Source organism: Lepisma saccharinum, chromosome 23 (genome assembly GCF_977018435.1).
Source record: "Lepisma saccharinum chromosome 23, izLepSacc3.1, whole genome shotgun sequence".
Classification (NCBI taxonomy): Eukaryota; Metazoa; Arthropoda; class Insecta; order Zygentoma; family Lepismatidae; genus Lepisma; species Lepisma saccharinum.
The window spans coordinates 27,119,251-27,135,556 of NC_139251.1; the positions used below are offsets into that span (position 1 = coordinate 27,119,251).

General features: G+C 38.7%; 1 protein-coding gene across 1 annotated transcript in view; it reads left to right on the forward strand.

The window, feature by feature from the left end:
- LOC146005449 (uncharacterized) overlaps positions 1-15,984 on the forward strand; it is a 31,906-nt gene extending 15,922 nt beyond the window's left edge. The window contains exons 4-8 of the mRNA XM_083144692.1: positions 3,060-3,190; positions 4,333-4,524; positions 9,600-9,643; positions 11,707-12,878; positions 15,694-15,984. Coding sequence (XP_083000818.1) covers positions 3,060-3,190; positions 4,333-4,524; positions 9,600-9,643; positions 11,707-12,878; positions 15,694-15,731 — 1,577 coding nt within the window. The 3' untranslated portion in view covers positions 15,732-15,984. The remainder of the gene's footprint in view (positions 1-3,059; positions 3,191-4,332; positions 4,525-9,599; positions 9,644-11,706; positions 12,879-15,693) is intronic.
- Positions 15,985-16,306: the final 322 nt, after the last annotated feature.

Sequence of the window (16,306 nt, forward strand, 5' to 3'; positions counted from 1 at the left end):
TATTTCTCTCGAGATGATGAGAAAACCGCTACCGTCAATGGCAACCGCTACAGATCCATGTTACGCGAATTTCTGTGGCCAGAACTTGACACCATAGATATTGAAAACATGTGGTTCCAGTAGGATGGCGCTAAGTGCCACACAGCTAAATGCTACGCTCGATTTGCTGAGGGAGAAGTTTGGCAACCGGATCATCTCAAGACATGGATGTGTGAATTGGCCGCCACGGTCGTGTGATTTAACACCCATGGATTTTTTTCTTTGGGGCTACATCAAAGCCCAGGTCTATGCTGACAAGCCATGAACTTTGGAACATTGGAGGCGAACATTCGTCAGGCTATCGCAGACATAACGCCACTGATGTTGGCCAGAGTGATTAACAATTGGAGCTTCGTGTGATTCAGTGTGTTCAAAGCCGTGGTGGACATTTGAACGATATTTTGTTCAGAACATAACTGCAATGTCTAAGCTTCAAAATAAAGCACAATTTACTTTGATACGTTGAGTGGTCTATTTTTTTTAAAAAACTTAAGAAGTATCACTCTTAATGAAAGACCCTTTATATTGAATACTATCACGAAAAAGTGATAAATGTGCATTGTGGAGCGTTATAAAAATTGGCAAGTGCATGCTCCCAACCTTAAATTTACTGCAACACTAGTATTGCAATGAAATTAACGCCACTCTCTGTCCTGTCTGTTTAAACTCGTGAGAGATGGTCATTAATCTCTCACTGAGTGAAGTTAATGTCCAATATTATGAAATAAAATACTAATAATAAATACGTAAATATTTTCATATCATATTTACTTGAATCATTCAATCATAAAAGCAAATCACTTTCTTCTAGAATTGACTTTTCTCGCCCTAACGACTGAGCTCCATTACTTCTCAATCGACAAATGCCGATGGTGCGCACTTAGCTTGGTAATTCAAAACACATCTCGCGCGACAAATACTGAAGATGTGACTCCCGTGTGACGGTAGATACGCACTCGATCTCCTGTTAGAACCCTGCCACTTTGCTCTGTGATGCAAATGGTTTTGATAGAAAATGTGAATTTTTAATTTTAAGGTAAGGGTTAACCAAATCAGGTACCTATACAATGCAATTCTATAAATTATTTCAAATTGGTGTATTTTTTATTTTCTTATTTTACTATTCGGTGTTATTTTCCCCAAAATTTCTAATACCTAGATACCCTTTTCGTCAGCAATAATGGTATAACTGCATGTTGTCAGTTTCACAGTACTTCACTTGGATATGCTGTACTACAGCAGAAATCCCATTGATTATGTAAGGAAATGTGACATTTTATTTTGTACAATTCAATTGTTTAACTTATATGCAAGAGTTAAGTTGTTTGCTTTACAGAGAAGAGAGAAGTAGCGTTATGCATAAAAAAAATGTGTCCGCACACATGGTTCTTGCAAGCAGAGGGTTCCAAACCTCAGTGGAAATATCAACATATAATACCGAGAATGGATAAGGAGACTGATAAATTACAAATTGCATTTCTTAATCAATCACTCTTCAGTCTAATCCCATTTAGTCGTAACTTTAAAAATAATCAAGTATTTTATTTTAAACTTACTGCGTATGATAAAATTCCATAATCCTTCCCTAGCTTGTGAATTGTAATAATTTTCCAAATTCACTATTTACCGTTTGAATTCAAATCATAAAGAATAGAGAAATTAAGTCAATTTTATAGGTACTTAACAAATCTATGTATGAGTTTATTATTTCCATTTGCAAAAAAACATCGATTTAGTTTAGTTTGTAATTGTCAGAGGAAAATGTAAATTTTGTCCTGGAGAACCTGGAAAAGTCAGGGAATTTCATTTGTGCTTGTTTGTAGCCACCCTGTTACTTACTTACTTACTTACTAGTATGAAAACCAGAGGAACGTAACTCCAGTTCTTCGGTTTTGTTTTTCGATCTCCTCTGAAGAACTCTATTTGGAGTCAGATCGACATATCCCCACTTATAATTCTTAACAGTAAGGTGGAGTCATGTATCACCAATTTACTGACATATTCTTAAGAGTACATTATTTCCTTTCCCCTGTAAATTTGATAAATTGGAATTACGTCACTCTGGTTCTCACACGACTTGTCCACGGTACGCACTGTCTCCACAAATATGCGCCAGAAATATAGAAGAAACTCCCTTAATACAATCACAAGATAGAGTAACTCTGAACAGATATCAACGCTATTCGCCGTGTGCTTCTCTTCTTTTTTTGGTGGTATCAAATTTCCAGCCGACAGTCAATATTAGGTACCTCAAGCAAGTCTGTGGCAATGTGTCACAAAAGGTGTGTACCTCGATTTGTAGCGGAATTTTAAAATAAATGTGGCGACTTGCGTGCTTATTTTTGGACTGCAGAAGTAGATTTCCCAGTAGTATCAAATTAAAGTAATAATAATAATCCATGACGCGACAGCCTTTGAAGGGCCTTGGCCTATCTCCCGACAGCCAGTCTCCCTCCACAATCCTACCTACAGGTGTGGAATTCTCACCGTCGAACCCCCAGCCGTTATGGGAGATTTTCGAGAGCCCAGGTTCGAACCCATGCCGTCCCGCAGCCGTCTCCAAAGCAAGGTGCCTTAGACCGCACGGCCACGGAGAAGGACATCAAATTATAGTAGCTTTTAAATGTTTTTATTATCCCGTACATGTTTCGGTAGGCACGTCCGACCCCTCTCGCTTCGACGCCTTGATACGTATGTTGCTACTTGGGAACTTTCTTCATACTAACAGTACTATGAAAGTTTGTGCTGTTACAGTCTTGTCAGTAATTAAGGACATAGTATCTGAATACAAAGCATTATTTTTATTTCATTGTTGTGTATTGGATCACTTACTTAATGTTTTGTTCATAAAGAGTTACAATTTCATGTGAATTGCATCGTTATCTAACTTATTTTTAACGAAAGTATATCTATGACACTATGAAATGGCACTCAAAAGTGCCATTTTGGAGAGAGTAGCTTAACTATTCACGTGAGAATTAAATCTCATAGATTCGATTAATTGTATCTTTCGTTTCCAGAATTCTACACGTTCAACTTGCGTGAAATGTTCTGGATAAAAGTTCTGTTCTGGATCCTGGTCACTGCTGGCATATGCCTGATGGACTTCGTTGCTGGAATCTTGTATGGCATCGACTTCGGCAGAATCAGGGTAAGTCTAGTTTACATTTTAACGGGCACGTCTTCATGACCGGTGACGTCAGGCCAATCAGAGTACGTTCCTACTTCAGTGACGTAGGACGTGAATTTCAGCAAAGTCTGATCGCATATTTCTCAGGAAAGAAAACAAATCCCGCCGTGATATTTTGCACATATCATTACTATCCGTAAAATGCATGGATTTAGAACGTATTATATGTCCTAGTTGAAATGCGCATTCTAGCTCGATTGTCCAAAGAAAGAATCCTAACAGCATTGTTTCCTTGTTGTACTTTTGTAAAACTTTCGATAAGTATTTTATTTTGGTTTCTGAATTTGTATTAATCCAATATGCCAGAAGTGTCGGGAGAGTTGAACCCTAATCCCGCTTTAAAGACGACCATGGCAGAAATTCCTCCATTGTTGTGAGGATAACCTAGAAAAATGAATTTCTGCCACACCCAAAAAAAGGTCATGAGCAGGGATAGAAAAATACAAGGCTCCCGGTCGTCATGGGGCCTGAAAATTTTCACCTGGCAACTGATTTTTTTAATTAAGTTATTAATTTTTTTTTAATTTTTCGAGTTATTACAGAAATTCTCATTACATTTTTTTGTAAATAATAAGTACAGTATGTGTTTTTGAATGTTTGATGTTTTCTGTATCACATGTGTCATTGAATGAGAATAATTATCATGCCATTATAATTTTTTTCACTGTTGCTAGCTGAATTTTAAAATCTGCAGCAATATGGTAGAGACGGCCATATGTTTTAAATTATAATGTATTGTGTAGTTATTCATGATGTTACCTGTTGAGCCTTCTTTAGGAAAGCCACTCCCTAAAAAATTAATTACTTTTTATCTATTCTAGCATTAATAAATAAATTAAATATTTTAATATCACATTTCGTAGCTTATGTTTGTTAGATTCATGGCTTTCTTAGCACGTATTTAAAAAAGGCTAGCTCCTGAGAAAAAGGGGCTGGTGCCTAAATTATTTTTAGTTTTGTCTACTCCTGGTCATGAGGAACCTCAACTCGCAGGATTGTTGTGTGAGGTAGTTGTGTACATGCCAGAAGTTTAGCGGCATTTAGTTGTACCACAAATATATTTTCCCAGAAGTTATAATTCACAACTTTTTTTTTTATTCCAGAGAGAATCACTCAAACCCAAAGATGAAGACAGGGAGGGTACCGAAAGCTTACATGAAGTTGCTGCAGCTTTTATGATGAGCATGTCGATGAGGGGCTTCTTGTTGTGGCTTGTGAATGTATTGCTACTGGTGCATATGTTTCTGCAGACTAGGAAACAACAGAGCATGGGAGCGGCTGTCGGTCCTTCACAAGTAAGTTTCTAGATCTTGCAAGTTGGTTTCGTTAAGATAATGTGCACCGATGTGCAGGTTACGTGTCACTTACATCTGAAATGATGTATCTAGCGCCGCCATGCGGTTGGTTTGAAAAAGTCGCTTGGGAAAACGTACGGTTCTGGTGGAACGCAACTCCTAAAGCGAGTCCATACTTTCCATTAATATTTGTTTTAATGCTATCTGGATTACTTAATGGTACGAGTGCCTGATTTAGTGAATGATTAAATTGCTGTTGAAAGTTTTTCCCCCTGCGGTACCTCCCATTTCGTCAACCACAGCTAAGGATCGTTCGTCGGCTTTAATTGACCCACCATTATGCACCCACCTTGAACTCATACGACTATATTCACACGGGGCTGTTATTACAGCCAATAACTTCATGGAAAAGATACTGTTTCATGGCTGTTACGTTCAAAGTAATAAATGAATGAATTCCAACCAACAGTGAGTCTTTGAAACAATTCTTCTGTAAAAGTAGCTCCGTGCGAAAGGACCCTTATGGTTCTTATTGCAAAGGGTAGGTAAACGTGGCGCTTTTGTTTTCAAACCGTAATTTACCTCGGCAATCAGCAAGTACAAATGCTAGTACTAAAAATACCCATTTATTTACTACATATAATACGTAGTCAGCTGTAGCTGACACTATCATTTGAGATTCGTGGTGTCTGATAAAACCTTTAGGTGAAGAGACTGTGAACGGAATGATGAATACCTGAAATTCACGAAATAATAATAGAAAATATGTCTTACTTAGGATTCGAACTCTGATACCTTTGTTTCGTGACGCGTTATTATAACCACTACACTTGGAACACAACCATACCAATGAATGTAAGAGAGTGGAATAAACCCAATGAATATATAGATATTCATTTTTGATTGTAGAATAGAGCACATAGATATTCTTTGGTCAGGAAAATGTATTACAAGTGCCGTAGTCCACAAGCAGCGACGAAGATAGAAACTAAAGTTCAAATCACCAACCCTGAGACCTTCTGTAAACAAACCCACGTGCATGCAGAAAGCATTGCAAACTCATAGAAGTAAAATAATCCACACGAAAATCCAGCGTTGTTACAGGATTCATTACGTAAGGTAAAACAATGGCCAATTTGTAGTATGGGATACGCTGCCGCAAATGACGTCTCACTTTAAACCCAATGCTCTTTCTTTTGTACTTATTGCTTCACCTTTATGACTAACTCTTTACACCAGTAATCATTTCCCATAAATTTGGCTTCTTTCTTGCATGCGAATTGAATATATTTTACTTGCATTTTTTTTAGACAAAATGATATAACATGGCAATGTATATTTCTAAGGTTTGATATAGATAGGAGTGTATTTGAAATTGCTTTGTAGATTTTATGTAAATTGTATCTTATGTAAATAAACAATAAGACTCCGTGGTTTTATACATTTAATATACCCAGAAAGTTTTTAGTTTTAATACTAAGATTGAGATCAGGTCACATACGTTTAAATCACCATTTATATAAAATTAATGTAGTTAATTCACCTATGTGCAAATGCAATCTAGATCAGGAAGATGCTCATCATGTTATATTTCAATGTCCACTTTATACCACTCAAAGGGAGATGTTATTCAAGAATCTAATAAAGAAAGGAATACCTCTTCCAACTTCTTTATCCTGTTTAATATCGTCACCAGATGTAACAATTGTATTTATCATTTGTAGATTTTTTCATGATATTAATATAGACATATGAAAATTGTAAATATTCAAAATGTGTAACTTGATATAGTCACCAGATATAACAATTGTATTTATTATCAATTTTAAATTTGTATGATAATGATGTAGATAAATTATGTATAAGAAAACTGTATATATTCAAAATTTGTAATTTGTGTAACAGTGTCATGCATGACATATTTTTAGGACACTTGGTGTAGAGCTGGTATAACAGCTAAAACCAATAAAGTATGAATGAATATGAATGAATCTTATGTAAATAAAATATATAATGGGCATAAACAGCCATATGCAATGCTGTAAGTCCAATAAATATATTGATGATGATCAAAACAAGACAAAGAAAGTTCGTAAATTTATTGCGGTTGGAAACTTTGACAAGCATCCTAATAACGATTTTTGTTCCACCAAATATAGTGCACTTCGTAAAATAACTTTGTGACATGGCAAGGCAAGATAAGTGTGAACATATTGTAGGAATATGCATTGTAACTTTCAATGAGCTTAGAGATTTGTGTCCATAACAATATTTTATAACATTGGTTATTTTCTAAAAATAATCATGTGAACATCAAGGAAATTAGTGCCACTTTCAACATGGCGAGTTCTATGCGTGCGGGAAGTTCTCAGTGTTCAGTGATACATCGAATCAGTGAGACGGCTTGTTTACAGAAGGTCTCAGGGTTCGTGATTTACACTATAGATAAAGTTACAAATCCATACTGTCTCTGCTGATTTATAGCCACCGATGTTTCTGGTTGAGTGGTTATTGTAATGGTAGCCGGACAATTGCGATGATGGACAATTGCAATGACATTTTAAATCTTTTATCAAATTGAAGGATGACTTAACACTCCGTACAATACCTCTTACAAGAGAATTATGTGAAATATTGATATTCTCGGCTGGGAATTTGGTTCAATCAAGTTTTTGAACATGGGCTATAGCCTGTGAAAGTTCGGCCCCCCTATCCCTCGTTTTTATCCGGCCCTCTGGATTTCTTCCTACTTTAATCCCTCAATCTCTCCTTTCACCACACCCTGGGTGCCAAGCGAGCAGATTATATTTGCGCAGGAATTACAAAAAGGGGGGGGGGGTTCACACAATAATTTATATTTTTATGTCCCTGGTTCGTTTACACATGTACAGAAAGTGAATATACAACTTGTTAAATGGACAGTACCGTAGTTCTTTAAATCATAACATTCTAGTAGGATATATTGGTTTATTATACGTAGTTTTATATATATACATATTTTACATAGCGTTTCCATGTGTGTCTTGCATAGACCAAATTAACAAATCTCTAAATCAATATAATTGCTCACCTATGGCATAACCATCGGCACTTCCTTTACCGCAGAGTTAGCATAACTATCTCTGCGGGCCTACCCTCAGCTTAAATGATATTCCGTTCATTACAAATGCGTTTCCTTACGCCTTCACTCCTTCTTTTGGGCATCAATTATTCAATACGGAAATATCCACATAATCAAAGCTTTTTCTAAAAGGGAACTTGGGACAGCAACAGGGGCTGGCTTAACCAGATGCTACATTATTATATCCAGTTTAGCCACCATAAGTGGACTAAACTTGAGGAGACGTTCCTCTTTCGTCGATCAATGGGGAAACACTGTTTTTCTGCTAAAGCCCACTGGCCTTTTTTATAGTCGGGGTAAACGTCCGTGAACGTGGACCCCGTAGCGTTGGAAAATTCCATTGCCAACGGTCTTTTGAAAGACAACTAGCTCCCCCAACCGGGGAGATAAAAAAAACAGGGGAATCTAATATCCAGCAAAGCACAATCTAATAAGCATATACACTTACATGCAATAATAACATTAAAGTACACTCATGGAAACATATTACTTAACCCTACATCTTGTAGCTGGCCAGCAATGAATAAACATATTACCAAAACCAGTAATGGTTAATCCGACCGTTACAAGCCAACAGACACCTTTTGAAGTCACCCGTTTCATCATATGTGCTAATAAACTTCCCAACTCTCTCGTCGATTTTAATGTACGCTTCTTCCCTTTCTGACCTTCTAGATTAAGTTCCATCCGCATGTACTTGATGTTGGAGTCTTCTGCTTGGCTCTTGAGGCAGGCCAGAACATCATGAATTTTTGGATGCGGTCTTCCAAGCCACCTATTTATTTTGTTGTTCCAGCCTTCTACAGCATTATTAGTTGATTGGATTGATTTGGTGTTTTAAGTCCACTTCATGCATAGTAAGGCTAATCGGGACTGGACCTACAGTTTAAAGTGGGATCCGAACCACCATGTGCCTCCATGCATTATTAGTTCTGTGGCGCCTTTTGGTTAGATTAGGTTAGGTCCTGATCGTCGCAAATGTCCTACCATTAATTTGTAAAATTACCTTCACAGTCAAAATCATCGCAATTGTCCGTGATTTTGGCTTCATCGCAATTTTCCACCATTGCAATTGTCCTAGATTCATTGTAATGTTCTGCGAAGACAGAATCTTGAGTAACTACTTCTATCCCAGAGAGCGAATCTTGAGTACTTCGAATCCCAGAGAACGAATGGACCCATCTTTATGACTTTCTTAAATATTATACCGGGTGTCCCAGAAGTCTTTCCCTGATTACAAACTTTATTCATATCCGCTATATGCAATGTAGAGATGTGAAAGTGGTGCCAAAATGTTGGAAAACTAACCAAGTTTATTTGTTGCAGGTTTCAGTAATGTGGCTGTAGTGTAGCAGCGTCAGTGCCAAGGAATCCGGAATTGATGCTCTTGACATAGGGTGGAATCTTTCCATACAATGTTTCTTGGACTTGACAGGATTTGGGAATGAAGATAAATTCCATTTTTTAAATACCCACTTATTGATGGCAGATATTCTAGACGAAAGAATTCTGTACATTTGAAAGTTCCTCTGCACTGTTATTGGTGACCGGGTCTCGTGATACCAGAGGACATGCTGAGCATTTTCCTGATTTGTGAACATTTCCGGTTTTCTGGGCACTGAAACTGCTACACTACAGCCACGTTACTCAAACCTACAACAACAACAAAAAAAACTTGGTTAGTTTTCCAACAATTTGGCACCACTTTCACATCTCTACCTTGCATATAGCGGGTATGAATAAATTTTGTAATCAGGGAAATACTTCTGGGACACCCGGTATTAACTATTCCTTGTCACTTTTGCATTTAATCTAGAGAAGTAAGAAATTAATGTGCAGGTTAACAAGATGTGTGCACAAATAGATTTACATTCTCTCATTTTGTATGTACACTTCTGACATGTAATATCTATGATATGCTTTTATTATTATTGTTATTATTATTATTTTGCAGCCAGTTCCTGTTAAAGCGTCTAAAAAACCAGCAGTTAAGAAAAGGTATGTACGATTCTTACATTACTGTATTATCAACATAACAATTAATGTCGTTTCTTTATTGTACAATTAAAACAGTTCTTCATTTGAAACTCTGCTAATCTATACACTTTTTTCTAGATAGATTTTTTATGCCTTTTACAACTTACCTTTTTATGTCTACATTGAATTTCAGGAAAGCATGTTTTTATCTTATTAGTGTAAGTGACTTAGAATCAAGCGGGATTATATACATACATATATAGAGGAAACAAACATTTGGTCGCACAATATGGTGTTCCCTTTATGTCAAATGTTACATTTGAGACAAAATAGCTTTGGAACTGGTCGCTTCCGTTCTTGTATGTGAACAGTGTACCAAACTATTTCTTGCTTTGTGAATGCAATAATTTGCATGAGGAAAGCAGAATGTGATGTTACGACAGGTAACCTTTTTTCTGTCTCCTGCATTTATCGAAAAGTAACAAGTTACGAACACAATTCAGAGGAGTATCTCATCTGCAGACCTCATGCTTCATTTACGGATTTGTTTGGGAAATGTTCCCAATTTTCGTAATTTCTGACATTGTTTTTCCTTCTTCAAAATTTGCTTCAACTAACAATTCTTCAAGAAGTTGGTCGCATAGTTATCGATATATCGAAGAAGACCCTCTTCCACTTATCAGGCAGTCAGTGACACCATTTTTAAAATATTCTTTTCTTATGAAACTTTTTTTTGCCATGCTTGAATGCACGATTATATAAAAAATTGAAGTGAACATTGAAACTTGTCGTTCAATACACAATAAAAACGACAATTGAATGAGACTGGACAAAGTTGTCATCAAAAACCTGTGATTTTGATTTGATTTATTTTATTCTACTTCGCGTTTTGTGCCTCTTGGCTAATTTGCGAAGATGGGGATGAGTGATGAAATGATGAAATTGATAAATGGACATTCACAAACAACCATGCCCGAGCGGAATTCGATCCCGGGACCCCTAGCGTTGCAGCGCGATGAGCTAACCACTCGGCCACAGAGTCCGGCACCACTCAGCCACAGGGTCCGGCTGAAAACTTGAAACTGGACTCGTACACGATGATAGTAAACTTGACAGCGATTTCACTTTTCACCGAAAGATGGCAGGGTGCACGGAAAGAAAATTGAATAAGATAGATTTAACAAAGATATTTATATATCTGACACCCGAAAGAAGTGTATTTCTTCGTTCTTAAAACTATAAACTTAGAGAAGTGTCTCTTATAGAGACATTCCTCAGCAAAAACTGGTAATTAAATGCAAACAAAGCAAAGTATGTTAAGCTAAATTACAATTTAAGCATGGATGGTAAACATAAATGTTTTATTTCACGCGAGGTTGTCGAATTGAATTTACGATCAAATGTGTATTGATGTATAAATAAATATGCAATGATTTAGGAAACATGCTACATCTTTGTTCCCTCCATTACGTTTATCCCTTGTTGCTGTAATCTCGATTAAGTAATATGGGCACTCTTCGTCACAGAACAAAAAATTAGTGTCGGACCCTGTGGCCGAGTGGTTAGCACATCGCGCTGCGACGCCAAGGGTCCCGGGTTCGAATCCCGCTCGGGCTTGGTTGTTTGTGAATGTAAATTCATCAATTTCATCATTTCATCACTCATCCCCATCTTCGCAAATTAGCCAAGAGGCACAAAACGCGAAGTAAAATAAACTAAATCAATCAACAAAAATTAGTAACATTCTGTGCCTTGATGCTTCGTTCGATAATCGATTTCTATACCACGTGATCTTATTTGTCGAAAGTCTTTCTTGAGTGGCTCTATTTAGAACCGTTCTTATTAAGAATCACTTATAATGTACTCTGACGTCACTTTCACTAAACGGGCTGTTCAACTCATTGTTCGAGATTAGTGTGAACATGTACTGAAGGTTTCGTTGCATTGGTTAATTTCAGTTTTTACTTTCGTCAGATGTTGGTTACACTAATATCTAAAAATTCCGTAATTTATGATGTTTAGAGAGCTTGAAGCTTATTGTTACGGATTTTATCATAATGTGACATTTTATGATTTAATTTCAGGGAGAGAACATCTACCACATCTGCTTTACAGGACAACAATGTATCGCAGACTGATGAAGCAGTTGAAGAAAACGAAGTCTTGTCCATCAAAAAATCTTCGAGCTCGTTATTGGGCAATAAAGCAACACAGACTGACGAAAGCCTTTGGAGACGTGGAACCTTGTCCGCTACCAAATCTGTGCGTTCCTCCGTGGCCAGTCCACCGTGTCAGGGAGGCGAAGCAAACGCCCAACGGCCATGCGATGGCCAGGGAATATGCACGTTTTCATATGCCCCATCGTACCACAGAGAGAACATAAAGAATGAACTGAATCAACGGCGTAGATATTCCTCGACGCCATTTTCCAGAGAAGATAGAATAGAGTTTCTACAGCCGTTAAAGCGTATTGCTCGCGGGTTTTCTAGTAGACGCGAGCAGGATATAAAAGTGACTAGAGTTGGTATGGTGGAAGCCCCGGTTGACGTGCCCATTCAAACAGAACCGCCACTGCCTCACTACATCTATGAGGATTCCGTCACTCAAACAACTTTCACAGAAGTTCCAAGGCCTTCTTTGGACGGACAACAGTCAGGGGAGTTCAGTTCAAGAGAGATGCCGGTGCTTGTCGAAGTGTTGGAATCGTCGCAAGCCCAGGAAGCAGTCGTCGTGGAGCCGGAGACTTCAAAAGTCACATGCACGGAGAGGCCAATGTATTACCTTAAAGATAAGTCCGAGGTCAGACGCTCGAGTAAGCCAAGAGAGGCATCAATCTGCGAATCGCCGGCGTCGTCAACATCAACCATCAACAAGCAACTCACAGAAGTCTACGAGTGCTCTTCGGGAATTCGGCAAGCAGGCACAGACGCACACAACAAGCAGTCGGACGTCGCAATACCGATGTACTTCATCAGGTCTTCTCAAGACGCAGAGAGGAGAACGTCGAACGGTTTTGGAGTGAGATCCGCCACCCAGAGCGATTCGGAAGTCCTTGGGCCCAGAAGAGCGGAGATCTCGCTTCCACGCATCAGCAGCGCCGATAGGTACGTCGCCGTGAGAGTGTCTGAGGAGAACACGGAGTCTAGAGACACGGAGAACTCCTCGGAGGACACTTTTGTGCTGATGCATGCGCCACGAGCAGCTAGGGATGCTGAAACTCAGGTTGCCGGACGTTGCAAGTGTGGGAAACCGCAGTGTGAGTATGGTTATATATTCCTAAATTTTGACGTTACCCTAAGGCCGTGTCCGAAAGGTGCAAGACCGCACTTGGTCTCGCCTTGGACTGGAAGCGAAAATCTTTCGAGTTGCATTTCGACTGCAGCGCCTGATATTATCAGTAGATAAAACTAAGAACGCTTTGTTTTTCCCGCGTTATAAACACTTGTTTTTCACCACAGAAATCACATCATCATCAACCTTTGCCGTTTCCTGCCTCTGGCTGGGTCGGCATAGATGTCAAGCCTCTCCATTTTTTCCTGGTCTTACATCACTCCTCTCTTTCCACGGTATTCCAATTATAACACCATTAACCTTGTTTTCATGATATGAAAAACTCAATATGCTGACCAAGGCAGAATTTATTTTATTTTAAAACATAAACTAAACGTTACGTTTCAACCTTCTAGCAAGGTCTTCTTCAGACTCTGTACCAAATAATAATATTAAAAAAATCCTCAACTCTGATCTTGTCCAATCTTGTCCTAACACTCTTCGCTATCTGCTCTTTCCACCGACATCTTGGTCTCCCCCTTGGCCTTATTCCCACTCCTTGTGCATTCTAAGCTCTTACTGGTAGTCTTTCTGCATCCATCCTTTTCATATGTCCGAACCATCTCATCTGTGCCTGATCTATTTTGTCCTGAAGCTTCACCACACCCACTGTCTGTCGGATCTCCTCATTCCTTATTCTATCTCTTCTAGTCTTTCCCAATATACTCCTTAAAAAAATCATCTCCACTGCTTGCATCTTTCTTTTGTCTCTCTCTGTCATTGTCCAAGTCTCTGCTCCCTATGTAATTATTGGCACATAGTATGTGTTATATATTACCTTCTTGCATTCCATAGGTACATCCCTGTTCCATGTTAATCTTCGAACACACTGATATAGTCCACCACCCATTTGTCCTCTTCTGTTTACCTCCTCATCTATTCTTCCACTTCTCTCAATTATGCTTCCTAGATATTTGAAGCTTTTCACTACCCTCAGCTCTTCCGTGTCTTCACATAGCATTTCAAAAAGTTCTTATATACTTACATTTCCACACATTAGAAGAACTACAATCAACATCTGGCTGACTTTCGACTTGCATGATTTCAAAGAAGTGAACAAGTTCCTGAGTCTAGTAACCAAGACTGCAATGATCCATGCTGCACGCTCGATTGCTCGCTTCCCTTCGGGCAAGACAATACTTAAAGTCTGCTCGTTGTATCTTTCGGACACAGCCAAGTATAACATGAGATCGAACAAAGTAAATTTTGAAGAGTGTACATAATATGACACAAATTTACAATTTAAGTACCCTGTCTTCACATACACAACTCTCATTCATTTGAATCGCCCTTGACCAGTAAATCCAAGTTTTTTTAAAGAAGCTTTCAGACCGAGGCGACAAGCGACATGGGTTCCATGAGTCTTAGAAGCCCTTCCAAGAGCAAAACTTTCACCTCGCATCCGCATTAAACAGACCAAGGCGATAAGATGCACACCATTGAGAAAACGGCCCAGTCCGAGCGACACGTGCAGTTTGTCGTGTGTTTTCGGTTGGAAAGGTGGCATTTATTACTGAGTGTTCGCTTGTAGCTTCTGTCTGAAAGCAGCTCCATAAAATTTTAACTATAAAAATAGTTTAGTGTAATTTCTATGCCCACCAATCAAACTTCAGGTATTCCGTACCAGCACAATATGATTAAGAATGTTACAATTCCTCCCTCCTTCCCCAGTTGGGAGAATTTCCATAAAGCAACCTCCCCCCCCATCTCAAGACTATATCATATAACAATCGAGACCGAAAAGTAGTCTAATTTAATTCATTTCATTATATTCAGCGTGTCTCACATAAGGAGTGAGAACGATTGACTGGAACCGAAGGCGACAGAGAAGTCGAATAATAGCTTTTCCTAGCTGAGTCAAAACCACGTGACATTCCCTTTCACTGATACAGACAAAGTCAGTCGTTTCCTTTTTATTCTAGTACAGGTCTGGGCACCTCGCTCTACTTGAGCAATAGCGCTCTCGTATGCTCGCGAAGCTCGGAGCACTGACAAAGCCGCCACAAATGCACACGATTTGCCCAATTGCTCTAGTAGATTAGACTGGAGTGCTTGGAGAGAACGTGGAATTTTAATTTACGAGCCCCGTGTTCGATTCGCGCGGAGGGTGACCTCGGGTGAGCCCAGGGGATCCTCAGCCTCTTACCAATGGAAAGTGGGTTTAGACGGAGAGAACGTGGTGCTGATCACATCACCTCCACTGCGAACTATGTCAAGAATGTGTGGAGCCTTACCTTCATACCCCCCTTCCCTACGTGCATTTATGATACTGTCAAATCCACATGGAATATCTTTTGTAACATGATTCAACTTTTCATTCATAATCGTAATAAAAAAACAAACTTCAATACTATACGCAGGCGCCGATTTTATAGAGGGGCAAGACACGTTCTCCTCCCCTCCCCAAATTGTTGAAGAAGCTTATATATTATAGGTACATAAATAAATATTGTTGTCAATCTTGTACCCCCAATATTTATATGATACATACCATTAATTTCCAAGAAAGCAGCTAATGCTTCTGAAACAAATATTAGCGAACATGCATTATACCACAGATAAGGATATAATGCATTACGATACTCTGCCCCAGGAAACTGAAGGGAAAAACCGCGCATAACTGACAGAGAATGGGAGAAAGTGAGCGGGTGGACCAAAACAGTGAGCGCTGCTGCAAACGGCTGCAGTAGTAACGTTGCCCCCTCCATGCAATTTCAGTAACTTCTTTTTATAATTTTCAGGCGGTTGTAAGATATGTAAATTACCATCGCCTAGCTAAGGAACTGCATGTTGAGAGCACTAGAGAAGATACCGTACGTGACGGAATGCATTCCTTGTCCTTCAAAGAAGGAGAAAAAACGTAGCTGCATACAGTGAAAAGTGTATGCACATGTTGAGATGTTCGAATATGTGAAATGTTATATTACTTGTGTTCTATAGTCAATTATAGTTAATACGCACGCACGAAGATACCATACGGACGTACGGAATGCCTTGGTATCGAATTTGTCTGCAAGTGTATCATTTATGTTTTGAAATAAATATTAAATGAGTAGTGATTGTTTGAGTTTGTGTTTAAGATCACTTTATGCACATATTGGCTTATTGGGACCGGACCTAAAGTTTAAAGTAGGATTCGAACCACTACATACGTATATACACGTATATACGTATAAGCCTCCACCGGGTATCGAACCCGAGATCATTTGATTACAAGGCGATGACGTCACTAACACGTCATCGGAGAGGCCAGAATATGCAAACTGAAATATTCTTTAAAGTTGACTTTATGATATTTTAAATAATGTTTTAAGTATACGAACTTTCTGAAAGAATGATTCATCGGTTATTGTG